The following is a 23,702-nucleotide window of genomic DNA, read 5'->3' as shown; positions in this document are numbered from 1 at the left end:
TCTCAAAAACATCTGATGCCGATTCAAATCTAAACTTGTATTATTAGGAAGGGTAATTTAAATGTTTAAGGATAACATGAGCACCGACCAGAACTCAAATGCATGCTCATTTGTAATGAATTTCAAAGTATAGGATGCCTTTTTAATAGAACTATTAAACAATTTTACGCTCTGTATATAGAGATTTACAACATAAAGGCATGTAAATAGAGATTTACAACATAAAGGCAGGTAATATACTTGTAGCACATCTAAAGGATATAACAGCAATATATACATGGCTAAGTCCAGGAATACTGGCACTGCGGTCCTATGACTGATTAACATACAAATTAGGCAAATTACACTATAGTCCTATCCGGACTTAAATATGTATCCATCACAGTCTGTTCTACGAAAGAGGTGAAATGAAAGGAGTATAAAAGTTAAAACACACACAAATTGTCCTTTATAGTACTGCACTTCTATGCGTTGTGGGCGGCTGAAGAAGCAGCGGGCGGAGCCAAACCGAGCCATGTCGACTGACATGGAGCCGTTCTAGAACTTTCTGGCAGGTCCACGTGGAAGCCGCCGCCGCCGCCGCCGCTATCTTGAGCATGTGTGGTGACAGGCTGTGATGGCACGGGCCATACAATTTGGTCGCTCATAAAGTTTGGCACGGGAGAACGACTCAGAATCATCTGATTCTGAGCCCATTGCTTCTCGGGCGTTGTGAGATACATGGAAAGTAATTCCTTTTGCATTGCGGGATGAGGGGAGGCTTTTGCTTCTGCTTCTGCTTCAACTTCAGAATGGGACTTGGGCGACAGAGACACCTGGTTACCACACGTATCCTGTGCAGGATCCTTCTGGCCGTTTTGCAGACCACCCTTTGAGCTCGACTTGCAGACCACTACGGTTGAAGTGATGCCGGCGCTAACTGTAGTGTCTTTTACGTCTATGTTCACTGTTTTCTGCAAGGAATGTTCCGAAGGAAGATTGTAGACGGCGGAGGGCGGCGTTACCTGAAGTTGGCGTGGGGAGAAAATGTATTTTAAGGGCACCCTGTTGGAGCTCTTCGGGGTCATGCTTGGCCATAGAAAAGTTCCCTCTTGTTTACAGATCCTGAATCCTGTTTGTGCTTTCTTTTCAGAGCTCGGTTCCTTCATTGGTGCCACTTTTGAATTCTCCACAGATTTGATGAGATTCGTCATCTCCTCCTGGTTACCACAAACAAGCATGTAAGAAATTAATACAGTAATTCGTCAGTCAAACAGATCCAGAAACATATGAGCGATGTCTTTACTAATCAAACATTTCAAACAATTTAAAATATCTTTATAATTAAAAAAGTTGCTTTCGCCATTGTCCTACATTCACAGCGTACCTGCATTCTTTCCAAAGTTTCCGTCACCTTTGCAATTTGATATTCCAAATGCTTCTTTTCTGCCCTGTGATTGCTCTCCATTTCCTGCTTGGGTCAAAACATTTGAGTTAATAACATCAGAGTATAATTTCAGTAGGCCCTTTTTAATCATCAACTGAAATTCGTTTAATTTCAATACCTGGATTTTTTTGTTCGTTTCAGTTTGAAGCTTCTCAACTCGCTCAACAATGTTACAACGGGACCTGGACTCAGTATAATCACGTCTAAGAATTAAAAACCCTATCTTAAGAGCTTTCACAATTTATAAGCCAAAGGATAGACGTTTATTAAAAAGAATCATTAATGGCAGAGGCAGAAACAAAATTTTAAAAATGACTGCTCCTGACGAAATTAAAATAATGATCAAAAACAAATTGTTTACTATTAACCTTTCAAAAATGTACAACATTCTCGATGTGAGAACTTGCGGTTAGGAGCAATGAAGAAGATTAAATTTATTGAACAAAATCAATTTTGACAAATGAGCATTGAGTATACCACTTATGTAAAGAGACAGAAGCTTCGAGTATGTGTTTATGGTCAGTTGTTCCCAATGGAGTCATCATTTCATCTTGACAATCTATTTGGCTGGTTTCTGCTTCAGCCTGCTACAGAAAAAAAAAATGTTTTACAACTGTATTTCTTACCAGATTATAACTATAAAGTTTATTCTTTATCTACTAAAAAAATCTAATAAACAAAGTCTGGTTACCAGTTGATTGTTCTCCCTCACCAGCGACTTAATCTGAATTAATTTAACATCCTTTTTGATATTTTTAACATTAATATGTAGATCCTAAAATCCCCATAAACATAATACACAACAAATGAATTTCATGAACAAATATTTAGTTTTCTCAAAGTGCTAGTATGGAAAGGAAAATAAGATACCTGTAACGTTTCCTTCAAAATATCGTGATCCTCCTCCTGGATCATTTTCTTCTCCTCATTGACATTCATATTTTTGCAAGAAAGCAATTCTCTACATCATAACATAAGATCACACCGAGGTTTTATGAGTTTTAGTATTTTAAAAATTCATTCGTCTACTTGTATAAGATAAAATTTTGAATATTTACCTCTTGACATTGTTGAGTTCCTCTCTTAAAGTTTTCATTTCTTCTGCTTCAGAGGGCGTCATGCCCGATACGCAACCATAAAGAGACACTTTATCTCCAGGCTGCCATCCAGGAGGGGGAATCCACCAAGGATCTTGAATCCCAGCTTGTTTCCTTATCTCCATAAGACTGGCCGGTTCAAGCCAGTACTCCATGGCTCCCTCTGCGTTGTGACGGCGCCTAAACCGCTCACCGTTTTTAATGACAGTGTCTGTCATGTGCTTCAACAAGTGATCAAGAAGTCCGGTATCCCCAATATGTTTCCGTGCTTCCTCTCTCAATGCAGGGCGCAAGATAGGCTTTCCCGGCACGGCTGCCTTTTCTCTCATTATCGCCACAAGCTTCAACTGAGCGGCCCTATACCTGTAAAATTTTCAAAACAAATTTTAGCAGAACATAAAATTCCTCTCTCTTCTTAACTCCCATTATTTTTAAAAACAATCTTTGTCATAGACTATAAGTTTTATCACTTTTTCTTTAACACCCTTTTCTTTTTAAAAGAAGCTTTGGCATCAAATAGAATTTGTGTTTCTTTTCTTTAACCCCATTCTTTCCATTCTTTTGAGAAGAAATTTTCAATTGGCTAAAGAGTGAAACATAGGAAACCAATGCAGTTCTCTTGAATTGCACATGAACCCAAATATCTCATCATTTTTATTTTGTACAGAGCAGTTAGAACTCGAAGTTAAGACTTCCCACTAGCATGTTGGGGAACCAATCGGTAGCCAGAAACCTGGATGGGTAATCCTGGTTGCCTGGTAAAATTGACAAAGTGGCATTCGGCGTGTTTCTTTTCTGTTCTACCTATGTCTGTGGGGAAGTCCACATTTTGGTGGCGAGGTATTGAGGCTTTGTAGGATCTCTACAGAGATAGTTGTAAATAATTCTGCATTTTTCATTGCTCTCTGATCTTCCAGCCAATTTTACTATGGGATATTTGGTATTTTGCATTGTTATTTTATTTCAGTTTCTTTGACGTGGAGCTTTTGTCTTGTCAATGGTCTGAGATCATTGTACTCAAACCATTTTGCTTTCTCTATTAAATGAACAATTTCATCATTAACAATGTATGATGCGATTCATGATGCACCGAGTCCCCTATTTATAGTTCAGCGACATAGCGGTTAGCGATAGCATGCAGTAGCAGTAGCAACGGCAGAACAGCAACCGGTCTCCATCAATCAAGCCGGCTTTCATCATCTCTCAATCAATCAATCAGCTTTCATCATATCTGGCGCTTCCCTGGCTCCATAGCCTCCTGCTGTTTCTTGTTTAATTTGAATTTGATCTGTCAAAGTAATCGAAATAAAAGGTGAAGTTTTTGTTCGACTAAATTAATATAATTAATTATTTTCACACTTTTATATAATACATTTTTTATTTTGTAGAATCATTGCATCATGTATATGTTAAACTCCGTTTCTTGTATGCAACCTGTAGAACTTCAATTCTTGTCATGTCGTAATTCTCATTGCTGTTACTGTTTTCGTTTCTTGTTTCTTGCAACATGCCACTCAGCCAATCAGTCACTGGCTACGTTGTGGTCCAGCGTGTGAATTGTTCATCTAACATCTACCGTCTCGTGCCAGTCATCTTTGCTTGGGGTTCATAGTCTAGCTCTGATAGTAAGTAAAACTAAATATACTTAGACATCCACTCTGCCACCTAGATACTGACCTCTTTATGGGCTGGAGTGTGAATAAAACTATTATATATTCATCTTAAGTTAGATCAGAGATACTTACATAGGGTACTGGCTATGCAGTACATTGGATGGTCTGCACAAAGCCGTACACATCCACTCCACTCGCATTGGAATTCATTTGAACTATTCTGTTCTGTACAGAAATGTGTGTTAAGAATGCTGGATTAACAGTTCCATGTATCCTTTAACAGCTTTTTGCGATCTTTATTCTTGTAGTTGGAGGTAATGTCTCATGTTGGTGATTCTCCATATGTTATGCATCCAAAAACAAGACTAATAGGTTTGACTACTAATGTATGATAAAATCCTATCATTGATTCCTGTCTCACATTTCTAACCTCAAGCTAATTCACACGAAGTTACTAGGTTTAATAACTATTCAAATGATAATACAAATGATTGTCTATTCATGAATTCCTTAAAACAATAATGGTACATAGCTAATGGATATTGTGTCAAAAATTATTCAATTATATTAACTAGCAAATACCTATACCAAGGATGGTTATACTAATTGATATTAGGTCAAATTAGATGATAAATTTGGGTAAAACTCTTGATCAAAAATTCGAGTTTTAATGTTGCTGTCCATTTTTTCTGCTCACAAACTATATGGAGATAAATAATATGAGCAGTAATGTGATGGCTTAATTAGAGAGATAAATACTAACTTATGAACTCATCCCCATACAACTATGATGGCTCTATCTTGAAATTATTAAAATATTGGTTTGGTGATGAGTTAAGACTATCAAACTCCTCTTAAGTGGTTAAGATTCTTGAGGAAATTTTTCTGGGTTTCTCCTTTCCAAATCATATTAAATTTTTAAATTTGACTAAGGTATGTAGAAGTTATGACCCTTTTAGTGTGGCAAGTTTTTGGTAAAGATTATGAAAACTAGCTTTACATTATTACAACATATTAATAAAACTAACTAATTTATGATCATTATAATATCGATTATTATATTCATAATTATGTATTTGTATTCTTTACAATCTAAATTCATACTATATAAAAAAAATAAAAATACTTAAGGCTAAATATAATCATTTCATAAACAATATAGATGCATGGATTGCACAGTAATGCTCCCATATATATAAATCTTCAAACTAAATTATTCTAGAAATAATAAACAAGCCAAAGAAAAATAATCTATTATGTATAGACTGCTATAAAATTAAGACTGTGAAAAGAAAACTGTGACTGAGGTAAAACTATCATGTATACAGTTTGACCCCACGTGAAGTCTTGAATGTATTTGGACTGAAAGAATTATATATCATGTATCCTACGGTTTAATATATACATTAATTTAAGAAATCCGAAGTTTATCTTTTGTTGACTTAATGCAAAGGATAATACGGATATAAATTTTTTATATTATAATATGAATAATATTTAAATCTCTAATTATTTTTTCTGTAATATCTTTTAAACTAATAAATGAATTTGCATTTATTAGGTTTTATAATTTTATTTGTTTTCCTTGTAATGAGATTATTTTTACAACAATTTCCATGACAAAACTATTCAGTCAGTATCTTGCTGGCACTGTAATGAAATAGCAGAGGTATCTTCACTTTTTGATGAAAATTAGAGATCATACCTAATTCATATACTAGACTAATTACATTCCTCTTCTATTGGCTTACCTCTCACCGGTCCATCTCCCTTGCATCTCTTTGGGGAGTCTGAGCATGCTTGATATTTCTCCAGGGGTTGGGTCATCCTCGTTCACTGTGTAACGCCGCTGCTTCCGTGGGACCTTGGTCGTAGTTTCTAGCGAATCACCACCCGTGGATGTCTGTTCATTGCCCTTTTCCATGCTGCGATGCTTCCTATTGATTGCCACTTTCCGTCGGAGACCCCATTTAACAGGCAATTTGTTCCCGTCTCCTTCCACATCAGATGGAAATTTTACGTCCGGTGTTCCTTCGAACTTAATTAGCTCCTTGCATTCGTCATTTGTCAATTTCACGTCCTCAGTTCCTACACAAAGCAAATAGAATCAGTCCGAGCCCCGACTCTAGAGTCTACATGGACAATAGGCTTTGGCGGGTAGGGAGAAACATTTTACCGTCGGTAAGGTGAGCTGGCTGAATCATTTGCAGTTTTTCGTCAGCTGGGTCGCCGGAAATGAGCCAGAAACTTTCAAGGTGGCCTTGCGTATTATATTCCCCTGAAGAAATTTGACGCCATAAAACTCTTTCAGCCAGCTTTTGGCCCATCACAAACTGCTCGTCCAAAGAAGGATGTTGCATAGTTTGCTCGACATTCTTGTCCGTACCAAACAAATTTCTCAGTGCCAAAATACTGGGAAATTTCACGCGTACATGAGTGTCGGTTTTCTCCGCCACCTGGGAATAAGTCGGCAAAGTTAATTGTTGCGAAATTTTGCAAATACAATAAACCTATACTATTCAATGGTCTAGATCCGGGAATCGAAGCTCCTTACCAGCACGGTTCGAATGTACTTAAGATGAATAGGGGCCTTCGGAGGCAAGCAAGTACGGTTGATCTCGTAGGTGCTTCCCTCCTTTATCCTCGCACCTTTTTTCTCTGCAAATATTTAAGGGTTAATCGTTCCGCTTACAGTCAATCGACAAAATTAAGAGAATTTAGCATGAATGCAGACCATCTAATTCTTCACAAACGTCTTGGAGAAGGGGCAGCTTGTCTTTCTTCTTTCCCTGCTCCGACCCGTACCGCTTCCTTTTCTTTTCTGCCCTACCGTTTCGCTGCTGGACAAAGTTTTGAAGGTGTTCTATATTCTGAAGAAGCTGACATGATAACAAACGATCATTTTTGTGAAAGTAATGAGCAAGTGCCGGTTGAGAAAACAAAATAAAGAAAATAAAGCAGAAAGGTTTAAGAGTTCAAACTGATTCAGGGCTTGAATCTGCGGTCACTGCACTTTTCCAAGCCGACAAATATTTATACTCATTTTTTCCATCTTTCTCCCTGATTAGCTGCGAACAATCTGCTAAATGCAGCAGTCTCTCAGTAATGTTTTGTACTGTCTTGCTTTCATTCACTTTCGCTATCCATGTCTGTTAAGATCGACCGACGGACCGAGTCAGAGACGTTTCGTTTAAATTTAAAACAGTCGTTATCAAGAAAGAAATCCAGTACGGTCTTACACAAATTCAAAATATAGAGAAAATATCGGCGTATCTTGGCCTGTAATTAAAAGTTATTGGAAATCGCAATACACGAAAAAAGTATTTGAATATCAATTCTTCATTAGAATATTTGAACTAAATAAATCTGTTCTATCCTAATAAGTTTCTGCGCATTTGATTTAGGAATCAAACTAAGAACGAAAAAGATCGGTATATCTAGTGTTTTTTTTGTTTGCCTGAATTAAATTAAAAAAGACTGCACAAACTTGTGTTTTGTGCATTTGAAAGTATATTCAAATTAGTTACTGCGACGAGCGCAAAACGCAAACTGCAAGGGCATCAAGCCACGCGATGTTTCCACAGCGCGTCGTTCAAGTACATAAAATCATTAAACACGTCAAAAACATTTACATATTTCCACGGACATGAAAGCTCTCATTCTTACCAAACGTTCATCGGCCCAACAGGCAGGTTTTGCGTCCTTTGGGATGGTTTCTTCAACGTCAAGCAACGCCTGAAACATCATCTCCGCCTTAAACTTATATTACAGTTTAAATTTAGAAGAAGAAACATTTGATACTGCAATTTTCAAAACATGCCTTAATCAAAATCTTAAGCGAAGGATCCGGAGAGTTCTGTTTCCCAAAAGAACGTCGACGGTCTGCTTCTCCTGCAAACATGTACAATTGACAGCATTATTGGAAGCAGCAAAATCATCTTTCCAAATATCTGGTTTCAACATTTTTTATATGCTTTTTTGACCATAAAGCAGCATAATTTTTAAGGATCTTAACGTACCTGACCCAGACATTTTCATAAACGAACCAGTCTCCGCCGAATAAACATATTCGAAGAAGAATATATCCTCTTCAGACACGGGCCTGTCATAACTTAATCGTTTCAAAGTCGGCTAGCTTAAAAACGTCATCATTTCAAGAATTCTGCAAAACTAATGTTTTAAGCTGATTACCTTTTCTGCTCCTCATTCAGCTTAAAGTACTCAGATCTAGTGAAAACCTTGCAGATCTTTGCGACGGACTCAACCAGTTGGCAGTCAAAATAGTTTGTATCTTTGCACGAGTAAAGAAAGAAACTCTTGGGAAGATTTAAAAATTATTCACATCTACAACTAAATAAAACCCTAACGAGCAATCATAAGCAGCATAAAGCTCAAAAGAACGGAGCCGAAAAGGATACAGTAAACTTCATTGTTCAAGGGATTTGAAGGCGGTTCGTGCTGGAGGTCTTTAGGCCGATAATACCTGTCAAAAATAAAAAACACAGAAAAAAATCATCAAATCTACTGAACTTTCGAATCCAGCTCCATTTAAATCAAGAAACCAACAGATCTTACCACCGTATCTGTATCAGTCTCTTTCCTTCTTCATCATGGTACAATTTATCTATCCTTGCAATATATAATTCAACATTGGCATCTGCAGGAAACAGATATACAAAATCCCCTGCAAAGAAAAAGACCATTAAAAACAAAATCCAACCAAGCTCCTTACAAGCCACTCTAAAAAAAGATTCGAACATCAAACCATCAAGACCTAATCAATTTACTGCTTTTATTTCAACCTACCAACACGGACAACTTCACCAGTATTTAGCCGAAACCCATTTATCACTTCTGCGTCCGCCATTATCGACACCTTTGCACCTAAATTCAAAACCCAGGAAACCGGCTCAACCTAGATGATCACCCATCAAAATACTCCACCCCACACTCGTGAATTATACAGAAACTACACTTTCATGTTAATGCCTTAACAAAGTTACCTCCTTTGTACTTACAAATCGGTTCAGGGTCGAATCTCCTTGCCTTCCGAACCCTAATTTGGACCACCAGAAATGATGAGAAAAATCGGCCAAAAGCAACGTGAATCGGTTTCCCCCTTAACGTAAAAGTATTTTTTTTAATGATCGATCGACTGCTGAGGTTTTTATAGCCGTAAAATCCCACACTTTGATCTCGCTCATAGCGTGTTAAACAAAATTAACAATTGCGTGCATGGCGAAGAGGAGAGAGTGGATGAAAATGAATTTGTGTTATGTCGCTTTCAAAGATAATCTTCGCACTGACGTGGCACGTGGTCGCAACGGCGAAGAAACATATACTGATATTTTCATCATTATTATAAGAATGTTTTATATTTTAATATTTGTTTTATGCAGGGATCCGTTCAAGACCGTTAACGAATTCTTGTTTTCTTAAACTGTACTCATCTGGCCATAATTGGTACGGAGATGCACGCCAACTATGGAAATTAACAACTGACAAAACAGGTTAATGGCTTTCCTTGAGCACATTATCTTTCCACTTTCGCAATGTTTCTTAAATTTAAGAGCATTCCCAAGCTTTCGACCAGAAAAGGATTTTACATTTGAGATTGGGTGTCCTCTATTATCGTTCTCAATGTAGTTGTCTAAAGAAATAATCTTTTTATTATTAATTAATTTATTTTATTATGGTAGTGATAATTATTTCAATTCATTGAATTATATGAGTAATCTTGAGTCAACAAATTTAAGTAAGATTACAGATAATAAACAATTTTTTGTTCTACTGATAGATTTTTTAAAAATGAGATGTGTGTTATGAAGTTGTCTTTCATTTAGTTATTAGGTGTTCTAAATACATCAAGTTTTGTTCTTAATACACCAATCTAATGGATATTTTAGTTATCGAAGTTTCAAGTTAGTTCATAGTGGTCAACTCAAAGGAAAATAATTGAGCCCAAATTTTGAATTTTACTTTTAAAACACACGGATCATTTCTACAAGTGCAAAGTGAAATCACTTTTGTGACTACGAATTTGAGCTAGGGTAGCGAGTGGTTAACTAAGAATAAAGTCCATGCCTTAGAAATTAGCATAAATGGAAAAAAATCTAAGATCAACTTATTTGTCATCTTCCATGTGAAAATTATTATTTTGCATAATAATTATTGCATTAGGGACAAAAAGTTTAAGTCCAAAATGAAGGCGAAAAGCCTAAGATATGGAATTTTCACCATTGAATTTTTCCCCCACTTCGACTTGCATGTGAGCTATTGTGAGAATGCATATCAAATTAAACCATACACAACCAACATGAAAATGAATATTCACATAGATAATGGATATGGGTCTGGAAGAAAATTCTATTAGGTGACATGTTCATTTTAGTATCCCACTTGTAAGCTTATAAGCAAAAAAAAAATCCATTCACAATAAGATAAACATAGCTACTAGCTATTTGTAGAAAAAAAAAAAATTATATTACTACTTTTTCGTAGTTAGATACAACATACACAACTAACCTAGTAATATATAAATAGCTTCTTATTACGTGCCCAATAACTAGATTACATAACCAATAGCTAATGTGATACTACACTCAATAGATAAATACTAAATAAGAATGTGATAATCTTGGTGACCAAGTTTGAAAGAGTGGCATTAGAAACATTGCATGTCACCTCCTATTAATTGCATGCATAAAATTTAATTAATTTGAAGCACAATAGATAATATAATATAGATTGTGTAAATTTGAATAATTATATAGAATCATAAAGATGGTATCATGTAATATCATAAAAGAGAAGTAAGAGACATGTTGATGAAAGTGCAAGTAATGATAGTCAAATAGATGGATCAAATGCTACCTCTAGTGTGAGGGTAGTCAAATGAGCCATAAATATTATATACATGAGATCCTATAATCGCATATCAAAGGTTAGTAATCATTAGGATAAGTATAAAAATTTATAAGTTATCATCAATGTGAGTAGCAATTTGGTAACCAAAAACATGGTAATCATGAGAGTTCTTGTGATCATTATAAAGAAATATTATGTTAACAAATCATGTGCAATCATAAAATATGGAAATGATAAGCATGTCCATGAACAAATTTCCACAGATGATCTTATAATAACATGGAAAAAGATAGGAAATAATGATAGACATAATTAAAATGCTAAAGATTCTTGTATGAATAATATAAAATACACATGCTAGAATGTACGATGATGTAGCAATGACCATAATAGAGATTCCTCAAAATTCATGATATATTTTAATATAATGTCAAAATATTTATAGGTATCATCATGCATGAAATATAAGCATGATATACACAATTATAAGAGAATATCAATATAAGAAAGTGAACATAAATATATAATAGTTCCCATCATCTCTCCATTGTAAACATCATTGGTGGATACAACAAACTAAGCCACTATAGTGTTCAAACCAAAGTCACCTATGCCATACTTAATTCCGCTAAATTATTTACCTCGTGGATTTTTTTCTTCTTTGAAAGATTTACAACATGCTTGTTGAACATCTCCAATACAACATTGAGCCTATGGAAACAATTAATGAGCTAAAACAATATACACAAGAAGAACATGAGTTAAATCAACATCTACATCTAATATTTAAAAAAATAGTTTCTAAAAATAATTTTTAGACTAGCACAAAATGAGCTTCAAAATGTATTTATCATAAGTTTACTTTTATATTAAAAGAAAAATATTTTTTGTACTTATAATGATAAATCTAGCACAACATGTACACTAATCTTACAAATGAATTTAGACACATTTATTGTTATTGTTGGAATTATGTATTATTGTGTGCTCATGAGAGGAAAAATGAGGTGTATATTTCCATTCACATCCCTTAAACACATTTATCACACACATGCAATACAAGACAAACATACTCTTCACACTCTATTTTCATACAATTTATAATTTAAGGGGTTGTATTATTAATGATTCTTTTTCTTAATTTATTTATATTTTGCTTAAAACAACTTGGTTTCTAGAAGATTCATATCCTTTATTTTAGCATTATTTTACTTATCTATACTTTGATATGTATGGAAACTAGTTTTGTACACACTATTTAGTGGTAGAAAAATGTAGATGAGAAAATTGCATACCCTTACACTTTCCCTCTCATAATTATATCATTTTGTGTTGATGAATTTAGTGTATGGTACTAAAACTATTTTGAAATCCTTTAGGCACTCACCTACTCAAGACCTAGTACAACATTCTATTATATCAGAACATCCTTTAATATATTCCCCACCCTATACAAGATTATATTTGTGATTATATATGTTAGATAGGATCACATGTGATCTTGTCCCACTTTTGTCAAATTTAATTTTTTCAAATTCCAAGGCTTGAACAACTCTATATATGTTAGATAGGATCACATGTGATCTTGTCCCACTTTTGTCAAATTTAAATTTTTCAAATTCCAAGGCTTGAACAACTCTAGACATGATTACTACCCATTGGTGTGCATGCAATTTTTTTTAATTGTATGTCTACGACATATATATAAAAGAACCATTGCAGATTATTTTACCATCATAAAATCATTAAGTCAAAGTCTAGAACTACACATTCACACATCTATCTCTTACATTTGTAGCTTCAACATAATGACCTCTTTATTTACACTAGTATTTAACTATGTTGTCCCTTTTACTATTACCTCAATCTTGGTCTTGATTAAGGTGTAAAGAAATCCTAAAATTCAACCCTTGCATAAGAAGCCCCAAGTGCTCCTTAACACCACCATTATTTTCTTTACTTCAAATGCCATCAATGATGTCAGAGATTTGATTTACTCTTGATTGAATCACACAAATCTAGATAAGATCACTAACATGATTACATCTAAACACTTAGCCTGTTTGATTTTAGTTGGCTCTAGTCTCTATTTCATAATCTAATCTCAAATCACACGTATCAATCTTTTATCATAATATCATGTTACTCAAAATTCACAATATGTCAGTTTCAAGATACGTACTCAAAAACTATCTTATTTCTATTTTAACATATTGAAAATTAATACTCCTAGATTTTGCAAACAATAACTGTGATTGACTAACATGTCACTAACATGGTGTACGATTTGACATTTTTGAAACCAAAATAGCTACATCCAAGTTAATCACTCTAAACTCTCATACTATACATCTATTCTTAAAAATTACTTAATCGAGATGTTTGAAGGGTCATTTTTAGGTCACTTTAGATCTGAAACTTAGAAAACTACTTCTCTAAGACATCAAAAGAAATTCGTAATATTTTCACATATAATCAGCTTGTTCAATGAATTCAAGATTTTTAAACTCCACGTGGCAAGCAGTTCGCCATAATGGTCGTTAGAGCCGATGGTTTTCTTCAATTCAATCATCCGATCGAATCTTGATTTCACCAAACAGAGAAAGAAAACTTGAAAACTCTCTGCATTGATTCTCTGGCGAACAAATTGATTTCCAGTGCACTGCAAATTTTAAGCATGGAGACAATGGAAAGCAAAATACGTGTGACGGTGAAGCGAATGTGCGCTCACTTGGGGCCCTGCTACTACTTCTTCTTCCTTTCATGGCTGCTCTTCATGGCAATCCACGCACAGGAAGAGGAGAAGGGGTTTTTCATCCGCTCGCCTGAAAGCTCAATGTCAAAAACCCTGATCTCTGCAGGCTACACGCGCATGGCGGATCTCCTCGCGCACCCTGACGCCGTAGGATTCGACCTCGCAACCTACCGCAACCTCACTGTCTTTGCCCTGCCAGATCACGCCCTTCTTCCCATCCTCCACTCCCACACCCTACCCCGTACACTTCACTTTCACGCCTGCGCAAATAAGCTTTCCTACCGTGAATTGTTGACCCTAAGGTCGAGAGTTCGAATCCCCTCGCTGGAGGCTGGCCGGGGTTTTGTGATTCGCAGACGCAGAGGCGCGAAAAATAATGGCGGAACTGCAATTGTTACACTGAATGGCCATGCGCGCGTGGTTTTGCCGGATCTTTACAGTGACGACAGCGTTGTTGTCCATGGAATCGATCGCCTTGTTGACGTTGAGGATATTTCGAAGCGCCGGAGGCAGCGAAAGAGGGACAAGAAATCGAGAAATTTCAGAAAATCTCACTCGTCTTCCTGTGGTTTCAAGCGGCCAGGAGATTCGAACGCCAGACCTTGCGGTTCTAAAGGTCATCTAACCTCTGGTCCGCCGCCAGGGGATGCTCCTATGCAGGCTTGGAGGCCACAGGTGCCAAGTTCGACTCCCAGGAATGGATCCAATGTTTCAGAAATGTCAAGCGACCAGGGGAGTCTTTTGGAGTCTGATTTCGAACGGCTTCCGTCCAGGGGTGAAGATCATGTTCACATGGACTGGCTACGCCACTGGGTTGTGAAAGATCCACCTCTGCGGCAATTTCTCTGATAATTTCTGGTTGCTGGAAGATGCATTGGGCTGCCATATTTTGTTCAATGACTATTGAACATCAAGAACTGATGCCAATTTCATTGTGTTTTGAAGTGAGTGAATGTGCTTACGATGAATAATTGTATGTTTTGTTGATCTCATATTGACATTTGTATGGAATCTGAAAAATCCAGTACCTCTGCTTTCATGGAAGATACAGTGTTCACACTGTTTTGTTTCTTTTTAATGGTTTATAGTTTTACAGCATTTGTGATCCATGATAACGTGACTGGAGCCATCTGTCTTGTTTTAAGCAAAAAGCCAATCTGTGCAAATTTAAACTGAGATTGATTTTTTCATGTCAATATATAAACCAGGAAGATCGGAAGAAGCAAACTAGTCTCTTTCTTTATAGAATTTAGAGTTAAATCTTATGTCTCTCTTAGTTTTTAATAATTGTCAGGATCGATTACGGAATGTGAAACTGATACAAAACCTCATATTCAGTTTAATTAAAAAAATATAGCAATTAAAATATGGGTTCAGAAATCTGATATTGATTAAATTGTGAAAGAAATTTATAGGGCTGTGAATTGTTTATGCAGGGTCAAATTAGAAATAACGTCAAATTAATTAAAAAGTCATTTGATAATTCATAAGTATTGGTGGTGGAATAAGATTTGATTTGTTTACACTTTTTGTATATAATTAATTAATTAAAATAATTATTAATGAAAGTTTAAGGAGATTATTATTATTTAAACTCATTTGTTAGTCAACTTATATTAATGTCACATCTCTATGCAAGACAATCAACAATAGCTTGGACATTCTTGACAAAATACAATTTGTTTGATTAAAATTTACAAAGTATCATCACAAGTGAACAAAAATGTTAGACATGGAAAGAATAATAATAAAAATAATTGTCAATATATAATGACTTTAAAAATGAAGAGACTAAGCATATAGCATTAGAATTAGTACTATTTAAAAAAAATAGTGAATAGAAACACATCAACTTGATGATATCTTTATTTTAGTCACACATTGTTACATACATCTTTGAGGAGACAAATCTCCAAATCTTCTTTTAGAGCATCCAAATGGATTGCAAATTTTTTTTAGTACATGATATTTTCTGAGTATCTTCCCACTTAGTTGTGTTTATCATAAATTTGAGCCTTACCACACCTCTATCTTATGAAATATCATTGTGTTTCAATATCCTATCAGCACATGAAATTACATATATTTATTTTAAAAAATATCTCATATTATTTCTTATATTGAACCAATTATCTTTATCATGTGTTTTCACACCTACATTGTTGATTATTTATATTTACTAATCATTTTATTTTCTTTCATATTCGATACACTTCAATGTTGAGTATCTAGCATTGATTAGCAAACATAAGTCCAAATTTCACAACCTTTCCCAACGTCATCACTTGTGCCAAGAAGAGAGTTTTGGAACAAGTTATGAACATCCATAAAAAATATAAAGGATGCAAGTGTCCTAGTGGACATGCATGCAAAATGTGGTAGCATAGAGTGGGCACATAAACTAGTGAAAGAATAGCTCAAATAGAAGATGTCTCATGGAATGCAGTTATCATAGGATATTTGATGTATAGGTTTAAGGAGCTCTCATGTAATTATAATTGACAAGCATAAAGTCATTGAAATGGATAAGAAATATTTATTGAAACAAAATATCGTGCAAGTATTATAACAAATTTGATGGGCATTTTAAGTGATGTGTACAATAAGTCAAGGATCTCATAGTCCATCTAGATCCTATAATCCTCATCCACGAATAGTAATAATAAGTAAATACTATGATTTTAGTGACTTCCTATTATGACTCTAGGTAAAAAGTATCCATGTATCAAAATAATAATGTAATCCAGAAAAATAACAATCGAAATATATTACATGGAAATTAAAGATGAAACCTTTTAATTGTTCTCACCTATTAGAGTCTCCTTCAAACTAAATCACCTTGCACCATTTAGGTCTTCCTTATTACTTCCTCAAGGAGTTTATTTCTATGACCTCTTTAGTTTTTCAAGCAACCTCTCAAAGTATCTTTGTAGTTTTATAATATGCAAGACCACTAACAAACACTTCTAACCCTTTTACTCTTAAAACTTGACCTATCTTTTCATTGGATCTATCATTAGTTATAATGGTTTTTGCCTTGACCATTGTTTGATTATAGATAATCTAAGGAAATGATATGTTTTCCTCTCAAAATCCCTCTCATAACCCTAATCCAAACCATAGAATATCAACTCGCTATAATAGTATAAAGCTATGCATGTACATAAAAACTCCCTAGGATTTATTTTGACGTGTAGGTGATTGTTAAGAAAACTCTCTCTTTGACAAGCCTACTCAAGTATCAGTAGCAAACACTCTTTCATCTCTACCTACATGCAAATAACAATAAATTTGTATAATGATTTTATATTGAATTTGTATCTTGCAATCATTCTATATATATTGCAGGTTGTGTAGAATTTTATTGAAGGTCTAACCATTAGGATAATTCTCAAATGAATATCCCAATTTGGTACAACCAAAGAGGATACTGGTATTAGAATTGGTTTCTACACCTACCACTACGTTTGGTTGAAATTTTTAAATTTTTTCTTAAAAATTATATTTTGTACACATATTTCGCATATAAATGGTTTCATTTTGAAATAGGAAGGGAGGTTATAAGATTTGATTTTCACCGCCAATTTGCATTTGCATGGAATTTTCTTAAGTTTCTTCTATCAAATCCTTTTTGTGCACTACCTATTAGTATGACAATGAAAATGAAAGGTGAGCTAATGAATTCACAATAAGTTGGTATGCTCTAGAAATATTTTTCCCTCTTTTCCATCAATTGGGTTCTTCAATTTTAGATAATTGCTTTCAGTGTTGACTTGTAGCATTTTCTCTTTGCAACATTGCTTATATTCTTCAACGGTAATATTTGATTTATTATATCAATTATTTCTATAATATTGTATTTTTAAAGAAAAAGTGATAGTTCAAAAAATATATCAATATGATCTTCAAAGGATATATAACTTAATTAACTATTATATAGAAAAATAAACTACTAAACCTAAATCCATAGAATATGGTTACTTTAATTTTAGATACTTCTAATTATTATAAATAGTTAGACATATAGATTCATAGGAGGAATTATGATTTTAAATGAATGACATAATTTTGAGTAGTGTTTAATATGTGATATTATGTATTTTTATTTAAATTATTATCATGTTGATGCTAAGTAATTATTGAGCAAAAATATTCTATGTGTGTTCATCTATCCCTCTTTCAATAGAGACAATGGAGGTTTGATTTATCAACATATATTTTATTTTCATCATATACTACTATTTTTTATTTTGCACAAAAAAATATGTTTACATTCTTTTTAGCTCACAAAATAGTATAGAATAGGCATATCATTGATATTACATTTTTCTTATGATATCTCTTAGTGTCTTTTACATAGTTTTTTCTAAATATAGTATGCTAGCTTAAATGTACTAGATATACGCACCTTATTATTATACGTGAACAATAATCCCCTTGCATTTGCCATCCTGCCAATTGTAATCATGCATCATTCTACAAATGTTCATTTAACTATTATCAGAAAGATAATTAAATATCTTCCACTCTACTACACTCTCATTATCATTGGATAGTTATACCCGCCACTCAACCCATTTCTTATGCCACATTCCAAAATATATACTATATTAAATTCCTCAAAATAGTTTCCTTAGGATTACTCAAAAACCTTTTTATTATTATTAAATTATTCATATTTTCTAACTTGAAAGAAGGGTTGTGACATATTTGCTAAATCTACACTTGAATATGTGTAGCATGTTAAAATGGCTTTGTCAATATTGCTAGATTTTGTCAATACCAATCCTAATATTCACTATAAATTCTATCATAGCTTTTATAGCTATTTGTTAGATATACAACTTTCATACACCCTAGGATAATTCATGAGTTTACCTCCTAGTCATGTTGGTGTCCAGGAGCCTCATTTACCCCTTTAGCCCCTAGTCCTTCGTATATAGGTAGGGAACTAAACCCAACACCTTAGACCTTTTAAAAATGTGACACCCAACTAGGTCATGTGGCTGGCCAAGTTAGCTCATAAGGGGCTAAACACTTTTTCCCATCCTCCTTGATTTTTTCTAAAAACATACTTCATTCAAATGGGCACAACCTTTTTGTTTCTAATCATATTTTCAAACAATTTATAGGTTTTGAAATTTTTTAGCTCAGAGGTTTGTACTATAGAATAGGTATATTTATATGTTTTGCACCAAAAATTAGGTATAGTCATTTGAAACTCATCCTTTATATTTAAACTTCAAACAACCATAAATTTTCCATATGAAGTTCTATTTTATAATTTTTTAAAATTATTAGAAACTTTTTTATTTTGGTAATGCTTCTTTTTCCTTTGGACTATTTTATATTTATTTTGTGGCTAACCTTTTGAATGCATTGTTTGTCGTTTATTAAAGACTTTCATGCTTAAACTACTACATTGATTATAGGTCTACCTTTTCTATTTCTAGATGTCTTTTTATATTCTTTTTTTTTACTCGCATTAGAAGTTGGGATTTAAAATTATACGTTCACAATTGGATTTGGATTAATTAATTTACTAATGCATTTTAATATTGAAGTGATATTTTATGTATGCTCTCCTCTTACACTTTTGGGTGATTTTTAGGATTAAAAATGTCATCTTCTTAAGTTTTTTTTTATGAGACATGCATTGGATTTTATCACCAAGGAGATGACTTAAACTCTACAATTTCAATGGAATATAAATAATGAGGGGTGAATTGAAATAAATTCCTCTTAGAAGAGAAATTTATCATTTGGTTTAATCCTCAAATAAATGTATACTTTGGATAAGTAAAGGAGAAGAGTGGGGTAAGTGCACAAAGATGGTGGTAAAAAAGGGGGGTATAAGTGGACACTTTTTTTTCTGAAATCAGGTGAACCTGAACCTGGAGGCAAAATTTGGAAGTCACCCACTCAAGATATGAAGATAATCAAAGAACAAATATTGTAGTACTCTGAATCTAGTTTCCAAACTACTAAAGTTTTTCAAAATTGGATAAGATTAAGGGGGTCAAATCCTTCACGCACAAAAAGCTGACCCTGGTTTTTTCTGAAAAACATAACATAGTGTCTGACGTGCGCATCAGAAAAGTCATAGTTAGATTTAGTATTTTGACAAATCCTTTGGCAGAAAGATAGTTAAGAGTGAGCACTAGAAGATGTGTATTTTTTTGTAATTTTTTGTTGAGTAGTTTTTCTTTATGATTTTTCCAATCGAGCACATCCTGAAAATTAGGTACCTGTTTGTGCACGAAGCATAAGTTGCACTAAACAAATCGAAAATAAAATTATTTTTTTAAAATTGTAAATAATCAAGTGCACTACAATAATATATAAAGTTTTTTAAATTTGGATAATTATATGAAAAGTTATTCAAAAAAATGGTGCACCTATGTCTGTGAGAACTATGGAGACACTGGTAAAAGAAATTCAATAATAATATGTTATTGTTGTTCAAATTGAAAAAATATTATATGGTTAGAAATCTCAAAAGATGGGTGAAAATATGGTGGCAATTTTAGAAATACCCACTTGATGAAGTGTAAACCTGATGATGACAAAGTTGATAAAATAACACACGTCAAAAATGAGAGAAATGGAGGGAAATCAATCTTCCAAACCGTAGCTTTGTCATCCAGGCCTATTTCCAAGCGTAAACAGTCAAAAGCGTGCATGGGGTACTTATGGTTTAAAAAGCGCATACGGGGTACTTATGGTGTAAGAAGCGCGTACGCACTATTGTATAATATGATATTTTATATATAATATGTGTATATACATATAATATATGTGTATACATATAATATATGTGTATACATATAATATATATATATATATATATATATATATATATAAAGTATATATAAAGTATATATACACATGTAAGTGTATTGTCTCCCCCTCTCAAATACATACAAGGTTCCTCTCTCTCTCTCTCTCTCTCTCTCTCTCTCTCTCTCTCTCTCTCTCTCTCTCTCTCTCTCTCTCCCCTTCTCCCTTCCTCCATACCCCATCCCTCTTTCTCTTCTTCTCTCCCTCCCTCCCTCCATACCCCACTGCAATTGTGTCTACACTTCTATAGAAGTAAGTGAATTTATTTCTTGTCTGCAACTTCCTCTTTGATTTTTATCATGTATGCTCTCCTAAGAAAATTGACCGATGGATTTGTGTGTGTATATTGAATAGGATGAATAGGGTTTGAAATTGAACCATAGGTGTATTACCGTGACAAACAAGGAAACCTACAAAAATATTCTTCTCGAATGTATTTTTAATGAGTAGAGTAGATGTGGAAAATAGTGTCAACAAAGCAACATGATGAGTCAAAGTACTTGCAATATGTTTTTCAGAAGGAAACAACCAGTAGGAAGAGAAAGAGAGAGAGGAACACGGATGATGTCCTAGAGAATGATAGTGGTGGGTATGTGAGAGTTCCCATATTGTTACACATCGCCTGTCACCTAAAGAAATTAAAGTTTGTTGTATGCATGGCAGTGGTAGTATATGATGATCATCACTTGCCAAACGACTTGGAACGGTACATACCCATGAAAGAAATCAAGTGTGTAATTCCTATAGTCACAATCGAGATCAGTCCTATAACCTTGCAAATTTAATAGCATCATATGTTTTAGAACTTAGGCAGTACTCTTAGGGTTAGGTCAAGCTCTTACACTTGCTTTTTAGTGAAGCCTCATTGTTTGTTCGCTTGGAGTCTCGTTGTATGATGTTCTATTCATAACTTTAAATTTAATATTTCATTTTATTAGCCCACCATATGACCCCTTAAGTGTCATTAGAGGTCATATTGTTTCCTAAGAGGTCATATGGTGTCCTGTGAACCCTTAGGATACCATATGACCCCTTAAGACACCATACAACCCATAACAACATCATATGGTGTCCTAAGGGATCATAGGATGCCATATGACCCCTCGGGACACCAATGACCCATAAAAACACCATATGGTGTTCTAAAGGGTCATATGGTGTTCTATGACCCCTTAGGACACTATTTGGTGTCGTTATAGGTCCCTCCCTCCCCCCCTCTTCTCTCCCTCCCTCTCCCTCTCTCCCTCTCTCTACCTTCTCTCTCTCTCTCTCTCTCTCTCTCTCTCTCTCTCTCTCTCTCTCTCTCTCTCTCTCTCTCCCTCTCCCTATCTCTCTCTCCCTCTCTCCCTCTCCCTCCTTCTCCCTCCCTCCACCCTACTCTCCCTCTCCCTTCCTCCATACCCCTTCTTTTCTCCCACCCTCCCCCCTCTTCTCTCCCTCCCTCCCTCTCTCTCTCTCTCTCTCTCTCTCTCTCCCTCTCCCTCTCCCTACCTCTCCTCTCCCTCTCCCCCTCTCTCTCTCTCTCTCTCTCTCTCTCTCTCTCCCTCTCCCTCTCCCTACCTCTCCTCTCCCTCTCCCCCTCTCTCTCTCTCCCTCTCTCCCTCTCTCTCCTTCCCTCCTTCTCTCTCCCTCCACCCTACTCTCCCTCTCCCTTCATCCATACCCCTTCTTCTCTCCCACCCTCCCCCCTCTTCTCTCCCTCTCTTCCTCCCACTACCTCTCTCCCTCTCTCTACCTTCCTTCCCCCCCCTCTCTCTCTCCCTTCCTCCATACCCTTTCTTCTCTCCCACCCTCCCCCTCTTCTCTCCCTCCCACTACCTCTCTCTCTCTCTCTCTCTCTCTCTCTCTCTCTCTCTCTCTCTCTCTCTCTCTCTCTCTCTCTCTCTCTCTCTCTCTCTCCTCCCTCCCCCCTCTTCTCTCCCTCCCTCCCTCCTACTCTCCCTCTCCCTTCCTCCATACCCCTTCTTCTCTCCACCCTCCCCCCTCTTCTCTCCCTCTCTCCCTCCCTCCTTCCCTTCTGCCCCCCCTCCTCTCTCCTCCCCCCTACTCTCCCCCCTCTCCCTCTCCCTCTCTCTCTCCCTCCCTCCTTCCCTTCCACCCCTCTCCTCTCTCCCTCCCCCCTACTGTCTCCCCTCTCCCTCCACCTCTCTCTCTCCCTCCCTCCCTTTTCATTCACATCTTTTCTACTACCAATAGCACGTATGAGGTACTGAAACTATTAGTTCACTTCTGTGCCATAACTTTTTTAAGGCGTAGGAGCGCGCACACGGTACTTATTACTTGTAAGCGCGTACAGGGTACTGAGCCATTATTGGCTACCATGCAATAACATTTTTTAGGCTTAGGAGCGCGTATGTACTACTTATTAGTACAGAATGGGAAAAAAAATACCGTTGGGCTTGCCAACATTTTATGGACTAATAGCACGTACACGGTACATAGACATAGTTTTAGTTTCCCAAGAGCCTCAACAACCTCAAAATAATTTTTTGAGGTCATTGAAGGCCCCACTGGAACTGTGTCTGCACTTCTATCATTGTTTTATACATAGAAGTAAGTGAATTTTTTGTTTTTGCATGATTTCAAATGATTGAATTGTTGTTCTTATTAGTTTTGTCAATAGTATTGTGATTGTTTAATAGTTTGATTTCAAAAAATAGTGATAAGATGCATATTTATGGTTATTTGTTTGTTTATGAACTTTTGTTTACATATATATGTAATATGATTCTATTTAGGACAACCGATATCAACCATGGGAAAGAACAAGCGAGGAACGATCAAACAATGAGAGGCTAAAAAGGAAAGACAAAGGCAGCGTATGAAGAAATTGTGTGACATAAGAACAATGGGAGAAGAAGGTATTTCATCCTCAACATCTCAATTCGACTTACCAAACAAATATAATGCACCTAAAGCAATTGAAGAAGAGATATTTGATTTACTGTATGAACCTAATGCAATTGAAGAAGATACTGCATTGAATAATCAGTTAAATGATGAACATACACCTTCTCTATTTGATGAATTGAATGTACATAATGCACCGATGTTAACACCTCTTAGAATCATTCATAGGAAACCAAAGTATCTAATTGACATTG

The 23,702-nt window shown here is 35.2% G+C and overlaps 1 protein-coding gene across 4 annotated transcripts; it reads right to left on the bottom strand.

Moving 5' to 3' along the window:
- Positions 1-284: 284 nt before the first annotated feature.
- On the bottom strand, positions 285-9,407 carry LOC131052400 (protein AMEIOTIC 1 homolog). 4 transcript variants are annotated; one of them, XM_057987059.2, is made up of 19 exons: positions 9,140-9,407; positions 8,943-9,020; positions 8,712-8,820; positions 8,555-8,619; positions 8,328-8,427; positions 8,156-8,247; positions 7,957-8,027; positions 7,803-7,871; positions 7,118-7,285; positions 6,871-7,015; positions 6,691-6,794; positions 6,313-6,592; positions 5,888-6,224; positions 2,485-2,886; positions 2,297-2,387; positions 1,904-2,013; positions 1,545-1,608; positions 1,367-1,450; positions 285-1,199 (listed from the first exon to the last, which is right to left on the bottom strand). In XM_057987059.2, exons 2-19 carry the CDS (start codon positions 9,001-9,003, stop codon positions 465-467), a joined length of 3,087 nt encoding a protein of 1,028 aa, XP_057843042.1. In that variant the 5' UTR covers positions 9,004-9,020; positions 9,140-9,407; the 3' UTR covers positions 285-464. The 4 variants fall into 4 exon arrangements, with proteins under 4 accessions (XP_057843042.1, XP_057843041.1, XP_057843043.1 ...); XM_057987058.2 differs by having other exon boundaries at positions 9,155-9,407; XM_057987060.2 differs by having other exon boundaries at positions 1,904-2,010; positions 9,155-9,407.
- Positions 9,408-23,702: the final 14,295 nt, after the last annotated feature.

Source organism: Cryptomeria japonica, chromosome 9 (genome assembly GCF_030272615.1).
Source record: "Cryptomeria japonica chromosome 9, Sugi_1.0, whole genome shotgun sequence".
NCBI classification, from domain to species: Eukaryota; Viridiplantae; Streptophyta; class Pinopsida; order Cupressales; family Cupressaceae; genus Cryptomeria; species Cryptomeria japonica.
Note: the sequence above shows the minus strand (reverse complement) of the source record. Positions and strands in the feature narration are given on the sequence as shown.

Excerpts from the sequence above, each read along its gene's own strand:
- LOC131052400 (XM_057987059.2), bottom strand. The coding sequence starts at position 9,003 with ATGGCGGACGCAGAAGTGATAAATGGGTTTCGGCTAAATACTGGTGAA. Across the intron at positions 2,887-5,887 it reads GGGAGATGGACCGGTGAGAG|GTATAGGGCCGCTCAGTTGA; the intron begins GTAAGCCAATAG and ends AAAATTTTACAG. Across the intron at positions 2,388-2,484 it reads GAACTCAACAATGTCAAGAG|AGAATTGCTTTCTTGCAAAA; the intron begins GTAAATATTCAA and ends GTTATGATGTAG.